The sequence below is a fragment of the Uranotaenia lowii genome, chromosome 2, assembly GCF_029784155.1.
Source record: "Uranotaenia lowii strain MFRU-FL chromosome 2, ASM2978415v1, whole genome shotgun sequence".
NCBI classification, from domain to species: domain Eukaryota; kingdom Metazoa; phylum Arthropoda; class Insecta; order Diptera; family Culicidae; genus Uranotaenia; species Uranotaenia lowii.
Window position 1 is genome coordinate 281,794,532 of NC_073692.1, and position 19,068 is coordinate 281,813,599.

General features: G+C 34.2%; 1 protein-coding gene across 3 annotated transcripts in view; it reads left to right on the top strand.

Moving 5' to 3' along the window:
- LOC129744564 (speract receptor) overlaps nt 1–19,068 on the top strand; it is a 161,373-nt gene that overhangs the window by 107,003 nt on the left and 35,302 nt on the right. For all 3 annotated transcript variants that reach the window (XM_055737150.1, XM_055737151.1, XM_055737152.1), the window contains exons 6-7: nt 5,905–6,155; nt 17,079–17,150. In XM_055737150.1, the coding sequence (XP_055593125.1) occupies nt 5,905–6,155; nt 17,079–17,150 (323 nt within the window). The remainder of the gene's footprint in view (nt 1–5,904; nt 6,156–17,078; nt 17,151–19,068) is intronic.

Genomic DNA, 19,068 nt, shown 5'->3' on the forward strand with positions numbered 1-19,068 from the left:
GTTTTAGAAAATGACAATTACCTAATATCTGAAAACCAGAAAATATCGATAATATTTCAGTTAGACACCTTTCTAGAAAATTTAAAATCAATAGAGTACGCTATACTGCTTTCAAAAGTTAACATTATTAGTAAACTCATTCTCACACCCAATGAAATAGAAGTTATTATAAACGAGGTCAAAGATCAAGGAATAGATATCCAGCACCTGAGCGACATCAACAACCTCCTGACGACCACCACCATCTACACGGAATCATCAGTCATCATTTGCGTCAACATTCCGAAGTTCCAACCCACGACCTATCAGAAATTCGTCATCGAGCCTCTACCCATCTTCAACCACTCTGTAAAGGTCATGTACAACAAAGTTTTCACCAATCAAGATGAAATTCTTGCCATAAAATCAGAATGCCGAGAAAGCAACAGAGTCACAATCTGCGAGAGGAGACAATTAGTTGACATCAGCAATAGCCATTGCGAAGCTCCACTTCTAAAGGGACGACAAGGACAATGTCCTTCTTCGGAATCGCCAACATCAACAGAAACCAGAATAATCGCCCCAGGAACATTATTGGTTATTACCATCAATCAAAAAGTAGCCATCAATAGCACCTGTGGAATACCAGCAAGAACATTGACCGGAATTCACTTCATTACATTCCACAATTGTTCGATTTACATAAAAAACGAGCTTTTCGAAAACTACGAGCTCAAATTTAACCACGCATCAGTTCTACCAATGCAACTAACTAACATAAAAACATTGCATATAGAACGGCACGTAAATTTATCAGAGTTACACGAACTTAACCTGATAAACAGACGACACTTAGAAACAGTGGACTTCAAATACCGGCTTAGCTTGGGAACGTTCAGCACCGTCATCCTTCTCATACTTGCATTGTTGGGCCTTGGCATTTACAAGTGGAAAAATTCGAAACCCATGGATTGCTCGGGACGAGCAAAACTTAAGGGGGGACGAGTTAAGGAAGTAACAGCACTGGAACAGGAATCAATCGCAACACACGCACCGGGTACACACGCTGGCACCCAGACAGCATGGTCAGCGATATTGAACTCCAAGTTCAAGTAAAGAGGTTCCCGTTCCCACGAGACAGCAGCGAAGACGACACCAGCCACGCGAATTGTCGCTCGGTGCGAATTAGGGAAAACGCGAGGGAACCAAAGGTTTACTATAGAGACAATAAATCATTACTGTTCAGACCGCGAAGCCGTGTAGTTCATAGTTTAGTTTTTTTAAAAACGAAAATTCCCGTCTCAATAATTTAACTTATATATATATATATATATATATATATATATATATATATATATATATATATATATATATATATATATATATATATATATATATATATATATATATATATATATATATATATATATATATATATATATATATATATATATATATATATATATATATATATATATATATATATATATATATATATATATATATATATATATATATATATATATATATATATATATATATATATATATATATATATATATATATATATATATATATATATATATATATATATATATATATATATATATATATATATATATATATATATATATATATTTATTTTTTAAGACGTTTTAAAAAACGTTTATTTATGCGAAAAAAATATGATTCTTAATTTTATTAAAAACTTGATAATTGAATTCGTTTATTGAAGCATTGTTCTATTAAACTTGTTTCGAATAAATTCTGTAATAGTGTTGAAGTAAGAAGTCATGGACGTTTCCGAAAAAAAGGAAATCAATTTTCGTGACGTCACAACGCATTCATTACCCGGGTGCAACTCACCACCTTCTGAACCGATTTTCATTCTGAAAAAAGCATGGAATTCCTCTCAAAAAGTTTGAAGAGATCTTCAACTTTCGACAGTTTGTGACATTTAAAGGAATCATAAACTGAAAAATAGTAGAAGTTTTGTGACTCCACAACGCTTAAAAATAGATACCTTTATTACCGATACTAGAGCGTGAAGTTGCTGTGATTATTTTTAATCTAATATCATGCTTAAAAGGTGGCTTTTTTACAATCATTTTGCAATAATTTTTTAATATAGATAGTTTTTTTTTACAAAGTTATGTTTCAAATAAAGAATAATTGTTAAAATCAGATTATTTTTGTACTAAAATTTTTAAATTTCAACGTCATCATACTCATTTCCGAAAAAAGGTAATTGAAATTATTTTGCTGGGAAATGAAGCTCAAGAAATAAACTTTAAAATGCTAGGCAAATTATTTTTGAATAATGAAAAATGAAAATCGGTTCTCCAGTTGAGGGGCGCTTGGAATAGGTCATATGTATATTGCCAATTTGGTAGGTTAATGCTGTGTTTCAGTTTTATGCGATGATTCTATAATGTATATGAAACGTGTAAGAAATTTTGTTGAGAAATATACCTACAAAAATGTTTGCTGGGTGATATATGAGAGTTTTTCAAGTTTCACTTAAAAACAAAAATTTCGTTTTTGATTTTTTTCAAATTTTTGTCATTTTACCCATTTTTAACATTGTGAATATTTTTGTAATGTTTATAATTTTTCTTTTCAACTTGGTGTTACACGTAGAAAAAAGACCATAGTTGTTCTAATTATTCCTGCTGGTTATACCAATCATCATTTTTTGCATCCAACTATAAATATAATAGACTCAACTACAAACTGATGATTGACATTACGCAATCAACTATAATGGTATAACCGATTCAACTGTAAATATGATAGATTCAACTACAATTGTATAAATGATTTTAGGCATTCAACTATAAATATAATAGATTCAACTGTAGTAGTATAATTGATTCAACTGTAAATATGATAGATTCAACTACAAATGTATGATTGATTCTAGGTATTGAACTTTAAATATAGTAAATTATTTCCTGGCAGCAGTCGTGTAGTAGGCCGACAGTTCCTGGAATTGGAAAGGTACACCTACTCTGGCTGCCCGCGAAATCGACGTGGGTCTCGAAGTTCTTTTATGTCCTGGCAGGGTCCTACAGGAAACTAGCATTATGGTAAGTCAGCGTATGATAGATTTATGTCATGATATTGAGTAAATTTTCCCCCCACAAAGTCAATCTTCGCCGGGTGCAGAAGCGTCTGCCGGGACCGATTAGTTAAGACGCACAACTTTCTGAGCAACCATGCATCAAGATGCAAAAAGAACAACAGCGGCATCGTGGCGGGTAAAACGAACTGCTGAAATAATCAATTAAATGAAATTAAACGTAGCCATAAACTTATTCCAAAAAAAAAAATATGATAATTTACAATATAAACAAAATTTAAATTTACGATATTTATAGTTGCCCTCAGTGAATCAATCATAGAATTAAAATTGAATCTATCATATTTAAAATTTAATCAATTGTTTTTTATAGTTGAATCTATCATATTTATAATTAAATCTACCATATTATTATAGTTGAATCTATCACATTCATATTTATCATATTTATAATTAAATCAATCATTTAATTAAAGCTGATTCTACTTTAATTATTGTTGAATATATGACATCAATCATGCATTATGGATGAAGAACAAGAAGAAATTTTTATTTATTTATAGAGGAGTTAAATCACGCAGAGTCATTCTTTTTCTGAAGACGCATTATGGTTGAATCTATTAAATTTATGAATGAATGAATGCACAAAATTATTCATACATTATATTTGAAAGTATTATATACATTGTTGAATGTTTTAAATCAATCAGATTGTCTATTATCAATAAGTATTGTTGAAATTTTGATAATTATAGTTGGTCAAAGGCAATCATATATATGGTTGAATATAAGTGGATTATTGTTGGAAATACTATACTTTTTTCTCCGTGAATTTGTCATTGAAATTGAGCTTGTATTCCATTTCATTTGGTTTATCAAAATATTTTTAGTACCACCCTATTAAAAAGGGATTGGATCTCCCTAATGAAAAGTTACCTTAACTTCCTATGCATTTTAAGTCATTTGGCCTAAAAATTAGTTATTTTGAGCGCTTTAAAGCATCCATATATCAGGTTCGATTGAGCTGAAATTTTGCATAAGTCAGCTTTTTGTTGTTTGGACAGCTTTAACTACTTGTTTCATTACGAAAATCAAATGACATTTTTTTTGTTAAATTTATGTAGTTAAAAAAAGTTTTCCACATAGTTTATTAGTGTTAATCAACCACACACATCTTCCTGTACTAAGTGAAATAAGCAGGTAGAGAATAATAAGAAATTTAGCAATGTATATATTAGAGATGTACCGAATAGTGGTATTCGGCGAACGGCCGAATACCGAATATTGACCTTTTCAACTATTCGGCCAAAAGAATATTCGGCCGAATATTCGGCCGAATATTCGGTCGAATATTCTACTAAGTTTTCAGTGAAAAAACAATAAGCGATTATTTTAATGCTTTCTTTTTCTTCCATATTAATGCCCCTCATGTTAAGTCGATAATTTTCAACCAGATGATATTTTCGGATGATGTAATACAAGATATTTTTTAAGTAGGGGTCTTTCTGATTTTTAAAATGTCACCAATAACGAATAAGACATCCGATTACTAGTTGCTTCTAGGGCGTTTATCACCAAAGAGCCTGCGTTCCTGTGAAATCTAGGATAAAACATGGCGAAACAGGTGTCAAGCTATTTGAAATTGCTTCTCTGATATTGGATTAGAAAAAGGTCGAATTTGAGCAAAATATCTTTCGAAAAGTTTTTGAAAAGAAAGATTATCTTTAACCTAAAGCATACCATACTTTCAACCACACGTATCCAGACGGTTAGGCATTCACAACGATTTTTGAAAAAAAAAAATATAAAAAAGGCTGAATTTATTTCTATTTTGAAATTTTTGAAAACTGAACACAAAAACTAAAATTTTTTAAAGAGGAATTTGAGTTTTTTATTTGATTTAGAAAATAATCTGAATTAACCCAAACAAAATTGGGAAAGTATTAAACAATATCTGGATATCCCTCCATTATGACTTTTCTGGATTCTTTACTGGATTTATGGGCAAGCCCGAATATATCCTGAAAATCTGGAATTAACTATAATCCAAGTATAAAGCAATACCGTTCAGCATTTTCCTGTACGATCTACAGTGAAAGATTAGCGGATACACCTTAGATGTTTTGCTGAAATAATAAGTTTTTAATGATTGTGTAGCTTTTAAAACATTACTTTTGGATATTTTATAAATTATCAAAAATTATTTGAAAAATTTACAAGTCTGTAGTAGACATTCGGCCTATTCGGCCTATTCGGCCGAATACTTAGCTCAACTATTCGGTGAGTCGAATATTCGGCTCAACGGTTTTTCGGCGATATTCGGCGCCGAATATTCGGCTGACCGAATATTCGGTACATCTCTAGTATATATAGTATATAAGCTACTTTAAATTTCCATATGGATAATAAAGTTCCAACTTCAATGAATCCAATTAATCTCGATAAGTAACTCGCTTACCTACAATACAACAATAACCTACAACAATGCCTACAACAATAACCTCACATTCATAATTATTCAATATCTCAAATAACTAAAGTTGCTCCGCTAAATTCAAACGAGGCGGAAATATCATAAGAATATTAAATTCTTTATGGAATTAACCAAAGCTCAATACTGGAGTGGGTCATCATCAGTTGGCAACAAGTTGTTCGAATTTGTGTTGCGAAAAACAATTTACAACAAATGGCCATCGTTTCCGAAACGCTCGCTGTTGGTCCTTCATAAACATCATTAATCATGCCATTGACAACACTCTGTCGTTAATTTTGCACTTGCCATTTTTTTTTGTTCTTCGCTTCCTTCCATGACCGGCTTCATCTCTTCCGCGTTTTTTTTGCAGTCTATCTGGTGCTGGGCCATCACGATGAGCATATTGGCCTGCTGGTGAGCCTCCGCCGGAAGAAGCTGCTGGATGCCGGAGAGTACTTCGTGGTCGGAGTCGATCTGGAGCAGTACGATGCTGGCTTACCAAAGAAATATCTACACGGGCTGCTGCAAACGGAACCGGATCGGGAAGCCGTCGCAGCGCTTCAAAGCTACCTCGGCGTTGTGCCGTCAGCGCCGATCAAGTTCGAGGAATTTGCCGTTAAAGTAAGTGAAACCTAAAAGAAATATAATTTACAACTGGTAAATATTTGAACCGGGACTGGAAAAATAATCACTTTTCAAAGATGAGCAGATCTGTTGATTCGACCTAATTTGGACTTGAGTCATGAGATGCATTCAGAATTCCGTTCTCGATCACGTTTCAAAAATAAACAAACTCGCGCCGCGCATCAAAATGCAACGGGTGAACGTCCAGAATGTTGATACTGCTTGTGATGATAAATAAATCATTACCGGATTCTACACCAGCACTTGGACTGTTATGATGTGTGAAAGTGGTGTAGCAGTGCATTTTATTTTTATTGAACACCTCTTTTCGAAAAAACAACAACTAAATATTCAAGCCAAAAATATCAATTATTATGGCTGCCTTTTGACTGTAAAACATTCGAAGGAAGAACCCCTATCAAGTCATTTAAATTAAGCTTTTGATTTTAAATATTTAATTATCCTCAATTGACAATCCTTCCTTATCTTTTCACCAACAATTTGTGGTAGGATTACCCGTAGCTTATTTACATTGAACAAATCCTTTTAGCAAAAAGTCAGTCAACATGATGCCGGATTTTTGTGGAAGGATGTTTGTTTTTTGCCGTCCATTGAATAATATCAGTCGATTAGCAGCGTAAATGGAAAGATAATTAATGGACCCTGTTTTTGTCTGGGAGCTGGTGATCTGGTTTTCAGATATTTAACGTTTAAAGAGAACAATAAAAAAACAACAACAGTTTTTTCATCTCATTGGAATTTATTTTTAAGCTCTAGTAGATTATTGGGGATTTGTTTTGACTTGTTAGCTGTTGAAACGAGTATGGCTTTGAATGGACATGTTTGTGGGAGTGTTTTCGAAATGTAAACACATTAATGTTCCAACTTATGTTTTTGGGAAAATGACAAAGTTAAATTGTACACACGTCACGATTGAGACAGGCTGTTTTGTGAAATGCTCTGAATTTAAACCTACCATTATAAATGACTTGAAAGAGACAGTTTCACTGCTTGTATTGGTATGTTCTTCCATGTTAGATCAGTGAAAATCTTTAATTAAGATCGAAAATATGTATATAGTTTATCTTTAGGTAGAGGTGATTGAGGTGGTGCAAAAAAAGACTATTATATCTCAGAGTCAAATTGGAACGAATACAATAGCCTGTATTTAAGTTATTTAATATTAAAATCAAGATCTTATTTATACAAATGTAGTGTTTCCTTCGTACTTTTAAGAAAAAATACGGATAGAATTATTCGTCACGGTTTTAAAGGAATTCTTGAATTATTCCTGTAACTCGGCTCATTAGGCGGCACACACCGTCCATCGTGTCAGCTATTTTATTCCACCAGATCTTCCACTGATTGATATCTTTGTCAACCTTTCCCTTTGCCTTGGGTTTCCTCTATTTCCCAGTATTTCTCAATAGGGCGGAACTGGGGGCAGTTGGGTAAAGTAAGGTTTTTCAAAAAAAAAAAATTCCATTAGAAAAAAAAAAAACAAATTAGAAGTTTTAAATCGTATTTTAGGCTTCCAAAACTTCGTTCTTGGACGCAAAAATGAAAATTAAAACTCAATTTTAGTTTATTCTACAAGGTGTATAAATCCGGGTAAAAATCCGGTCTTTTTTCAACGGAAACCGGGCAACCGAGCCGGGCTGGACTCTTCCTAAATTTTGTACCAAATATCTGGGCAAGTCCGGATAAAACCGGGCAATCTGGCAACCTTATGCTAGCCATCATAAAGGGTGCCCCGCCCCACATCATTTTGCAAATGTTAAAAAACATCACCCATCGGGTATCTTTACTTGAAAATTTGCATAAAGATAGCTGAAAATTTACTTTTTATAGGTATTATATTTTTTTTTACAATTACAAACCACGGATGAGTGACTCCATAAAAATTTAGGATCAAAACTATTATCCAATGTTTTTTTTTGCATTTTTGATAATAATTGATTAGGTTAATTCTAAAATAATACAAATGTATAATTTATACAACAATTTATACAATTTTCAAAAAAAGGGTTAGTTAACTAATTTGTATACTTTTGGTGACATGATGATACTGACATCCGAAAATTTAAAAACATGGTCCGATAAATATGTTGGTTTTAAACAAAAACCAGTTTTACCGTAAAAAAGGATGAAAATGTGGATTTCGGTATGCAAGAGGATGCTTTCATATGTTGTACAAAATCTTTTGGGCTCACTGCAAAAAAAAAGACGAATTTGAGCAAGTTTTTGTTGTCGTTCTTAACTTTTAAAGGTTCTGTTATCAGATTTGTGCTTCCTCTTTAACAAATTTCAACATCAGGGCACTAGACGATGTAATACAAGTAATACAGCAGAAGCCGGCAAAAGAAACTGAGATGCCTTTTTTGTTGTTTTATGACGGCTCTTCAAATTCTTGAGCAAACTTGAACAGTAACGAACCTTTCATTGATAGAAATTTGTTCGAGTTTAGTATCGTTTTGAAAGTGGCGATTGAAAGCTTTTCAGTGTGAACTGACGTTTAGAATAACGTTGTCAAAATTGCTTAGAATTGTAGCATGGGTGATCAGCAGCATCATCAACAGCACATCAACACCCGGTGAAGTTATTTTTAGCCGCATCCGGCCCTTGAATTTGGTGCTTTTTGCCGGTCAACATACTGAAAAGTAAACGAAAAATGTTTTGAATATACAAATATATTGAACGTCTACAATAAATAAACTGCAATTAAAACTGACCATTTAGAAGATCAAAATCACATGAATTGTTAAGAAAAAGTAGTAATTTTATTTTTATTTATTTATTTATTTATACTTGCAATTCAAGATACAATCTTATTAGACATTGAAATCGGCTTGTACTGGGGTGTGCAAATTTTACAACTGGTAAGTGCTTTTGTTTAACAACGATGAAATAGATGACTGATGGAATGAATGTGTTCATTATTTTTTCACAATGCCGTTTCTTCTATTTCTCATAAGAACTTTGTATGAAAATTGAAAGAATTTCATAAGACTCTTATGAAGAACAATTTCGCACTCTATAAAGTGGTTCATAAGACGCATCTTATGAAAATTATAATAAGATTTTGCCTGAGTTCTGGGTTTCCAACATTTTTTTTTTGAAAATCAGGGAACTGGTGAAATAAAAAACATGCTAAATTAGACTACGTGAAATTATACTTTATAACGGAAATTTCGCTCAAAAGGATGAACTTTTTTTGGTCATCACTGTAATATGGGTTGTTAGACTGAGTCGATTTGGGGTCATTTTTGAATTTTTCAAACCCTGGGGTCTTAAAAGCTTCGTTTTGGTCCAAAACTCATTCATGGGGCGCAACGAGCGAGGTGGTTAGACCAAGTGGAGCGTGATCTGGCGAACGTGGGGTGCCCGAGAAATTGGAGAACGGTTGCCATGGACCGAGTGAATTTTAGGAATTATGTTCGTCAAGTTATGTCGTGAGACGGATTACTATGTAAATAAAAAATAAAATAAATAATCATGATTTTTTGTAGAATTTTTGAGTATCGTTTACATGAGTAAATTTGAACTTTTAGGTTTGTATGGGAAAATTGAATATTTTGTACTGAAAAATCAACATCACTTTTGTTTCTTCTGTGGAACCGAGCCTGCTTATGGTTTGTGTGACAATTGATAAATTCTTGAAAGTGAATTTTCCGCTGAACAACTTTGTTGAATATCATAACTTCGTATCTTTTTATACAAAAAAGTAATTAACTGTTTTGCAAGTGCATGTATTTTGGCATGGATAAACAATAAATTCAATTGACACCACTTCTTGCTGCCTAGCAAGGTGTTGCATGACCAATTTTCATGCAATACTTCGCGGTGCACAAGCAGTGATGTTAATTTCTTTTATTGTAAATCCATGCCAAGAAACATGCACTTGTAAAACAGTTAATAACTTTTTTGTATAAAAAGATACGAAGTTATGATATTGAACAAAGTTGTTCAGCGGAAGATTTACTTTCAAAAATTTATAAATTGGCACACAAACCATTAGCAGGCTCGGTTCCTCAGAAGAAACAAAAGTGATGTTGATTTTTCAGTACAAAATATTCAATTTTCCCATACAAACCTAAAAGTTCAAATTTACTCATGTAAACGTTACTTAAAAATTCTGCAAAAAATCATGGGTGAGTTTTGGACCAAAACGGATCTTTTTAGACCCCAGGGTTTGAGAAATTCAAAAATGACCCCAAATCGACTCAGTCTAATGGGTTGTGAGCCTACTTGGTTGAATAATTCTACTGAATCGAAGCAATCGAAAGATCTCCTTTAATTCACTTTTTTAAATAAGAATTAAAGGGAATCTTTCGATTGCTTTGATTCAGCCACATTTTCACTTTTTCACTCCAGCAATGGTATCTAAATAGTGATACGGTCAAAATGTGGTCAATATCAACTTGACGTATTTCTATTTTTTTTTGCATTTAAAAAACCTGAACACACCTTATTTTGAAGGTGTGTGTGTAGAATGTTACTCCTATTTTGATTTTGGAATTAACTCTTCAGTTGTCAAAATGCCGTCCAAGGAAGAAGAGCAGCGTATCAAAATTTTGCTCACGCACGGGGGGAAAATCGAAAACCGGAAGCCGCTGAGACGACAAAGAGAGTTCCCGAACGAAATCCTAGCCTCTCCGAGATGCCGCAAATAAGCTGGGTGTATCGTATACAACCAGACTATCGACTAACAAGAAGGTAGTGACTCCAAATCGCGATGATAAACAAAATACGATGGCCAAAGCCCGATCCCGGAGGCTGTACACGACGATGCTGACGAAGTTTGACTGCGTGGTAATGGACGATGAAACCTACGTCAAAACCGACTACAAGCAGCTTCCGGGACAGGAGTTTTATACGGCAAAAGAAAGGGGAAAGGTACCAGATATTTTCAAGCACATGAAACTGTCAAAGTTTGCGAAGAAATACCTGGTTTGGTAAGCCATCTGTACCTGTGGCTTGAAAAGCAGCATTTTCATAGCTTCCGGGACTGTCAACCAAGAAGTTCAAGTTAAAGAGTGTTTGAATAAACGTCTGCTGCTTTCCTAAAGAAACATGATTGTTCCGTACTGTTTTGGCCAGATTTGGCATCTTGCTATTACGGTAAAAAGGCCATGGAGTGGTACACCGCCAACAACTTGCAGGTGGTTCCCAAGGACAAGAACCCTCCCAACACGCCAGAGCTACGCCCACACGGAGAAAAAAGTATAGTATTTTTAACTGTAATCCACTTATATTCAATCATATTTCTGATTAATTCTCGGCTAACTATAAATATGAAACTTTTAACCATATATACAATAGATTATCGGATTCTTTTTGTGTGTTAAATAATGCATATAATAGCTTCAACTATATCGATATGATTGATTTTGCGCACTCAACTATAAATATCATAGATTCTACTACATATGTATGATTGAATTTCTTCATTCTACCATAAATATGATAGATTCAAATTAAATTGTATAATTGATTCAATTATATATATAATTAATTCAATTATACAAAAAAAAGTTGATTTAATTATATTTATAATAGATCCAATTATTTTGTAGTACAGAATTATAAGTTTATTCTATTTGATTTATTCATATATACAATTAGGAAAAATGTATTTTCAGAAGTTTTATAGGTTTTTACTATTTCAGATGACTCAGAACCTTTAATTTAGGTTCCGAAATGAAAGCTAAAAAAAGAGTAGAAACATTGTATTTTTATTTAAATTAATTTTCCTTTTTCATGTTTAACCAAACTTAAACCGTTATGGAGGTAACACAACATGCGTTTCACCGAAACGATCTCGCCGGTGGCCTTCTTGGACTTACGCAGCTGCCGCAGAAAATACCAGAACCGAGACTTGGCCATGATCTGGTCCGGGGCAAAAATATGCATCTTGAACAGAGGAGGATTCGGATCTTTCTCCGAGGGCAACTTGCGCCCGATCTCCTGATTTTCCTTGCACTCCTTAAGCTTCCATTTCTGCAGTGTTTCACAAAAGAAGCACACATCATCACAACCAATTCCGATACTTTGGTTCATTTGGTTAGTTTTCCCAGCCGCTAATATTATTTTTCGAACAGGCAGCAAGCGTAGCCATCCGCTATTGTTGTGGATACAATTTTGGGGACACAGCAGAAAATTCCCTGGAAGACACAAACACACGTACATTAATTTTTTTTAATTTGTCGAAATAAATTTTTTTCCGGAACAAAATGTTTTTAAAAATTAAAGAAAAACTTATGATTACTTTTGTGTTTCCTGTGGGATCTATTTGCAATTCGCAGTATCGGTGAGTACTGTTTCCCTATCAGGCCGCCTTCGTCGATTTCTTCGATGAAAATGAATTTGCCAAGAACTGCTGGCCACGACAGGCCAGAACACCGCTGCCATTGCGGAAAACATAAAGGATTTACGTTCCCCCATCAAGGCCCTCGTCGATTTGATGCTTGAAACAGTTTTACAAGCAGCCGGAAAGCGGTTACGAACGATGTCGGGAACTGCTGGCCAAGCATCAGCACTACGGCCGTAATCAGGAACATGCGATTCCATATGGAATCGTTTGCGAACTCCAGCAACAGCACTTCGACCGCTGCCTGGAACCGTTTTGAGGGTAGCCGGTTGTGCTTTTCGCCGACGAATTCGATGATGAACGCGTTAAATAAATATTTATCTTGCAAATTTGCCGGCTTTTTTTTCTCTTGCTGGACTGGACACTACACGCATAAGCACGTATAGTCAAACTACGTTTTTTAAAATCCCACTGATTGAAAAAATCAACTGTATATAAAAATTTTGTCAATCAACAGTTTGTAGTTGAATCTTTTATATTTATAGTTGGACGCGATAAAATCAACTAGACTTTGATGATTGGTATAATTTAACTGAAATAATGGAATGATATTTATAGTTGAATACCTAAAATGAATCATACAATTGTAGTTAAATCTATCATATTTACAGTTGAATCAATTATACCACTACAGTTGAATCTATCTTATTTACAGTTAAATCAATTATAACACTACAGTTGAATCTATTATATTTTTAATTAAATCATTATTAAATCAATCATAAAATTGTAGTTGAATCTATCATATCTACAGTTGAATCAATTATACCATTACAATTTAATCTATTATATTCATAGTTGATTGCATAAGGTCAATCAGCAGTTTGTAGTTGAATCTATTGTATTTTTAGTTGAATGCATAACATAAATCATACAGTTGAATGCATTATCTTGATAGTTGATTGCGTATGGACAATTAGAAGTTTGTAGATGAATCTATTTTATAAGTAGTTCAATGCGAAAAAATCAACTGCATTTCGATTATTGGTATAACAAGCTGAAATGATTGGAACAACTGTCGTCTTTTTTCTCCGTGCAATTGAGAAATACTGGGCTATTGTCAAGCGGAACCTAAAGAAGATAAAAAAAACTGCTAAGGACGAGCAGCAGTTCAAGGCAAACTGGCTTTCTACGGCGAAGAAGGTGGACAAGGTGGCTGTACAAAATCTGATGGCAGGGGTTAAGCGTAAGGCCCGGCAATTCGGATTTGGAAAAGCGGAAGCCTTACTGAATAATTTTCCTGAATTTTATACTAATTAAACTTGAAAAAGAAATTTAATTTGATTTTTCAAATAAACGATTTCACCGATTTACACGCGTTTTCCCTTGACCAAATTTGGACCGTATAACCCTTTAATCCAGTTCCATACTATCAATTTTTCAGCACATTCGCAAAAACCAGGCAAAGTCAGGTAAATTTAGAAAAATCAGGGAAATTCAATGGTTTATCAGTTTGTCAGGCTGAGTCTCAAAAAATCAGGCAAATCCTGAAAAATCTCTGCTCAAATACGTCTAACTTGTAGTCAGTATTTGGAGTGATGTTGTACGAGATAGAAGTGTTTGAGTGATGGAGTAACGAACAAAAATGGCGAGTTGTGCGTCTTACGGAATGAAATTTGAAAAGAAATTTAATTCTAAGATCCGCTGGATACAACCATGGCGCAAATGAAAACGCTCCCCAATATTCTAAACATATTTTTTTGCAAAAGTTGTGCAGTGTTATAGAATTGGAAAGCTCTGCAGGGATCAGAATTCGTGGTTTTCAGTGCTGAAATAATTAGCGCGTGTTTGGTGGATTTAGAGAGGGGCGGAAATCAGCTCCGAGAGGCTGTTGACAAGTCCTCCGAGAGGGACACTTAAATGCTCTGCGTGCCTTGTTGAAAACATTAGTCCTCCGAGAGAGACAGATAAAAGCTCTGCGTACTGGCTTGTTTTAGATGACAGTTCTCCGAGAGGAACAGAAATCAGCTCCGAGTGGGTAGCTTTTTCAAAATTTAGTCCTGCAAGAGACCGTTTGTTAATTTCAGTTCTCCGAGAAGATTTTTACGAGAACGTTAGAAATTATAATCCGAGCGGGACTGCAGCTCCGAAAGACTGTTAGGTATTCTGTAAACTAAATTTGCTCCCTGTTAACAAAGTATATTAAGCAACTAATTATCTAATTTTTTTTATAAAATTTTAGCTTAAGGGCTGAAATTCATCTTAGAATGAGTATGCGGATTGAGTTGACCTGATCGAGAACTTTAATAGTAAAATTCATTTGCACTCATGCATTTTTGAACTTAGTATAATTTAGAAAAATAAATTCATAGAGGTACCTTATTGAACTGAATGATAGGTCTTAATCCACAGCCTTTGATGTTAAATCAATAACCAACTGCAAATCTTGTTATGACTATTATTTTTTGCATGAATTTGAATTTAAATAAAGAATACAAACTTAAATTTTAACATAATGTGACTGTGAAGGTTTAACGTGATTTCTGAATATAACTGAACTTGAACTTTTTTAAAGACTTTTCTAACTTAGAAATCGAATTGTTGAATAACGAATGTGCGGTCTTATTTGATAGTTTTATTGTGACTACAATGTATTTAAAATCTCTCATTTAAATTAAAGGTTAGGATTCAAAGCTCCCACTTGAAACTTTTATGTGTTCTAATTTGAAATCATTGAAACAAGAGTCAACCATAGATGCCTATTTGTCGAAGTGCGTAATAACGATTGACAAGACGAAGAGAGATTGAGTATATTGATATAAAGTGAACGAAAGATGAGATAGTTTGTGTACGGTAGAAAAAAGAGAGAGATTGATCGAGAGATTTAATGAAGAGACGCGTTGAACTTACATATATTTATATACGTCGAACGTGTAGTCAGTTTTTGGGGTGATGTTGTACGAAATAGAACAGGGGGGTGACAGCCCTATCCTTTGTCATTGATTTTGACAACCATCAAAATTACGGGCCCACGATTTTGTGGGCCCATAACAAACCTGACATTTTTCTGTCAAGGAACCGGACTAGATGTCAAATACTAGAGAATTATGAATGATTGCCCACCAACACAACAATCATTCTGGTTCCTCATTGGTTGAAATTTTGACTTTTTCAACTCTGTACTCCTTTGAGCGGAAAACACCATAAACGTTTCTCCCGATGGATAGAAAAAAAGAAAAAGATTCTTGTTCGCAAGAAGAACCAGATTGTCACCCCCCTGAAATAGAGGTGTTTGAGTGATGTAGTAAGGAACAAAAGTGGCGAATTGTGCGTCTTACGGAATAAAATTTGAAAAGAAATTTTATACTTAGATCCGCTGGATACGACACTGATGAGTTATGATGAAAACAAAAATTTTCCAGATTTTATTCTTGAATTGGTTGACGAAATTTGCCAAGATTTTTAGTCGACAATTTTGAAATCAAATGCCAGAATGGTGCCAGGTTTTTAAACTGAAAGCCCAGAAATGTCCGGCCCGGACAAGTGCTGAAAAAATCTGGCAACCTTTTGTTTAGAACCAGTGAAGTTTCAAATTTTTTAAAATGAATGTTTGAGAGTTTTTCTCAATTTTCCGGAAATCTCTATTCGGGAATTCCTGGGATCTTTTCATCGTTTCTCGGGATTTAATCTTATAGCGCTTAGTTTAACTTTAGTTTTCTCATGCACTATTTCAGTGGATTTTTTTAGCATTTAATAGCTGATCTACAGCCTTTTTAATGTTTTTGAGATTTTCTTCTTCGACTTAACATTAAAATAAATTTTTGAAGAGGAATATTTTGTGCGATTCATATTTTAGAAACAATGCAAGATTTTCGAAGCTGTAGAATTTGTATGGATCGGAGGAGAACCAAGAGAGTAAATTTAATCTATAAGGTCAAATCTATTCAAGCTTCTTAAAAAATGTTGGGTTTAAAATGTAAACTTTATAAACAATCGCAATAAAAGGTTTAAAAAGATTAGCGAAACTTACAAAGCTTACATGGAAAACATGGGCCAAATCAGCTAGTACTTCATAATTCTAAATGCTATCTTTTATTTTTATTAATCTTGCATAAAAGTAAAATCTAAATTCTAGTTATCCTTCCTTATAGTTTAATAAACCCTAACAACTTATATGATTGAAAAACTAGGCAGGAGAACATCCAAGTCGTTTGAACTATTTTGAAAATCTTTCAAAGGAGAAAACTCTTGCTATCGCTTGTTTTTGTTAACGGAAAAATATTATACAAAAGTCAAACCTTTGACCTAAAATCAAGCACAACTCATCAATCGACGTAAGGAATGCCTCTTCTAGAACAGTAGGTCAGTAAGCTACATACATAAACAATCGATTCGATCGGATTGGTGCTACTTGATGTTGATGTGTACTTTCCATCTGCAGCTGTTATGTTAACTCCTACTCATTCGAATTGATTTGCAATGCATAACACCCCTATCTAATTGGTGCAAAGTGAACCACTGAGAAAGTGTATGAGCACCCCAACTAGGGTAGAAACCATCCAAGTTCGGCGTTATATTGATTCAATGTTTCATACTTCTGTTTTCCTCAGGTCAACAAATATCTGGAGCTGCCGCCGTTCAACTATCGTAACCCACTTGTTTACTTCGGAGGCGTTAAACAGGTAAATATTTATCACCTATAAATTACTCATTAGCATGGGGCAGCCAGAAGGAGGCAAACCAGTGTGAATGAATTGTGTTGATCGGCGGGCGGTCTGTTTCAGACTTGTTTAATTGAATGCGACAGTTTGTATGTTTTTCGGTTTCCTGCCTCGCTTTATCCAATTGATAAATAATTCAACTAACTTTGTCACACCTGCTCCATTTTCCGCTCTAGCACCAGAAGGTTCAAATGTCTGTTCAACTGTGTCCAATTTAGTAATGCCGCAAAAATGTAAAACCATTAATTACAGTTGATTGCGATGAGCCCGATAGAAAAAAATTACCGCAAATCAACACTTTACTATTCATGACGTGTTGATCAAATCACTCTGTTGCATCTGTCCGTGACGAAGCACAAATAACGAGTAAATTGCTTCTATCTTCCATCGTTAGCCATTCACACCCACAACTGCCCCGCCCCTACCTATCTCTCAATGAATCTCTTCCCTCTTTCCACCCGAGCGAAGATGGCACAATGTTCATTCGAATTTAATACTGTATCGTTTGTTATAGCATTTGATTAAAGTTGATACACTCTTAACGCTCGATCCGGTTCCGTTCCGTTCCGTTCTTTATCGGGTTGCTCCGTATAAACATCCACTCGTTCTGGATAATACGATTTGATTTTCCTTTCCTCAAACCAGTAATTGTGGTTTCGATTTTCCTTCCGAGCATCCACTCGAAGAACGAAGATTAAGTGAAGCTGGTGGCTCCATAGAGAAGAATAGTCGGTAAGACAGAGTGCAGGGGATATTCGGTTGGCATTTTCCCTCCATCCACCCACTACTTGAGAGAATGCATTTCGTTCAACTTATTGACAAGGCGGATATCTATTTAAAGCTCCACACAATACGATGGCAGTGCAAAATGCATCCAATCAGTAATTCCTCCGGATACGGATCATTCTTTTCTGGGAAAGAGTACCCTTATTGGTTCGTGTCACGATACTATGGTCAATTTGAGGTAAATCGAACGGTCAGTGGCTTGGGTTCCGTATGCAGTGTTCGTGATTTCAGATATAATAACTTATTTTTAAATTACCTCATTTCAACAATGTTTTGATAGTTCCATCTAAAACACTTTTTAATTAAATGAACGATCAAAAATTAGTAAACCTTATAAATAGGTAAATTTAAAACTTTCAACGCGATTTTTAATATTTTTGACTCTAACTGATAGATTTGTAGATACCAGACTTCGATACAAATTTTAGGTTTAAAGATGCAGGGCTCAGATTCAAGATTCAGGAAAAAAAAACAAACATAGCATCTGACATATATTTCCCATATTCCAATCCAAAAACGATAATAGCAAGAATGCAATCTAGTTTTTTTGTTTATCAAATCCGCACTTAAATGTATGATTTTTCAATACAAAGTTCGGTTTTGAAATCGCCTGCTTTTTCTACCGAAGGAAAACAAATTCAAAAAGTAGTACTTTTCGATACAATTTCGAAAATAGTGTCAGAAAGTGCTTCTTTTCGACACTGATTAGCTTTAGAAAAAAAAACAAACCGTTTTTTTCTTTTTCTCTCGATTAGTCGTTTTAACATATTTATGTCATTCGTAACTTATATCAACAATGCAGAATGCAGTTGGCGGACAGTTATGGAAAAAACTTATCCGGTACAACTATAATAACTCAAACGTATCTCACCAAGATATTTACATCTGATCCAGTTATAATCAAGTACTCTAAATTTTCGTTTTTAAGTTTCTCCAATCTGAATTATATCTTGTTCTGATTGACAAACTTGAATGGGATTGAGCTCGTTTTCAATGATAAAGATGAAATGAAATGATTATATCATATTTTGATATACGTGCAACTTTTTATGAAACACGGACATCAAAGTCAACGGCCCAAACCGTGCATTAA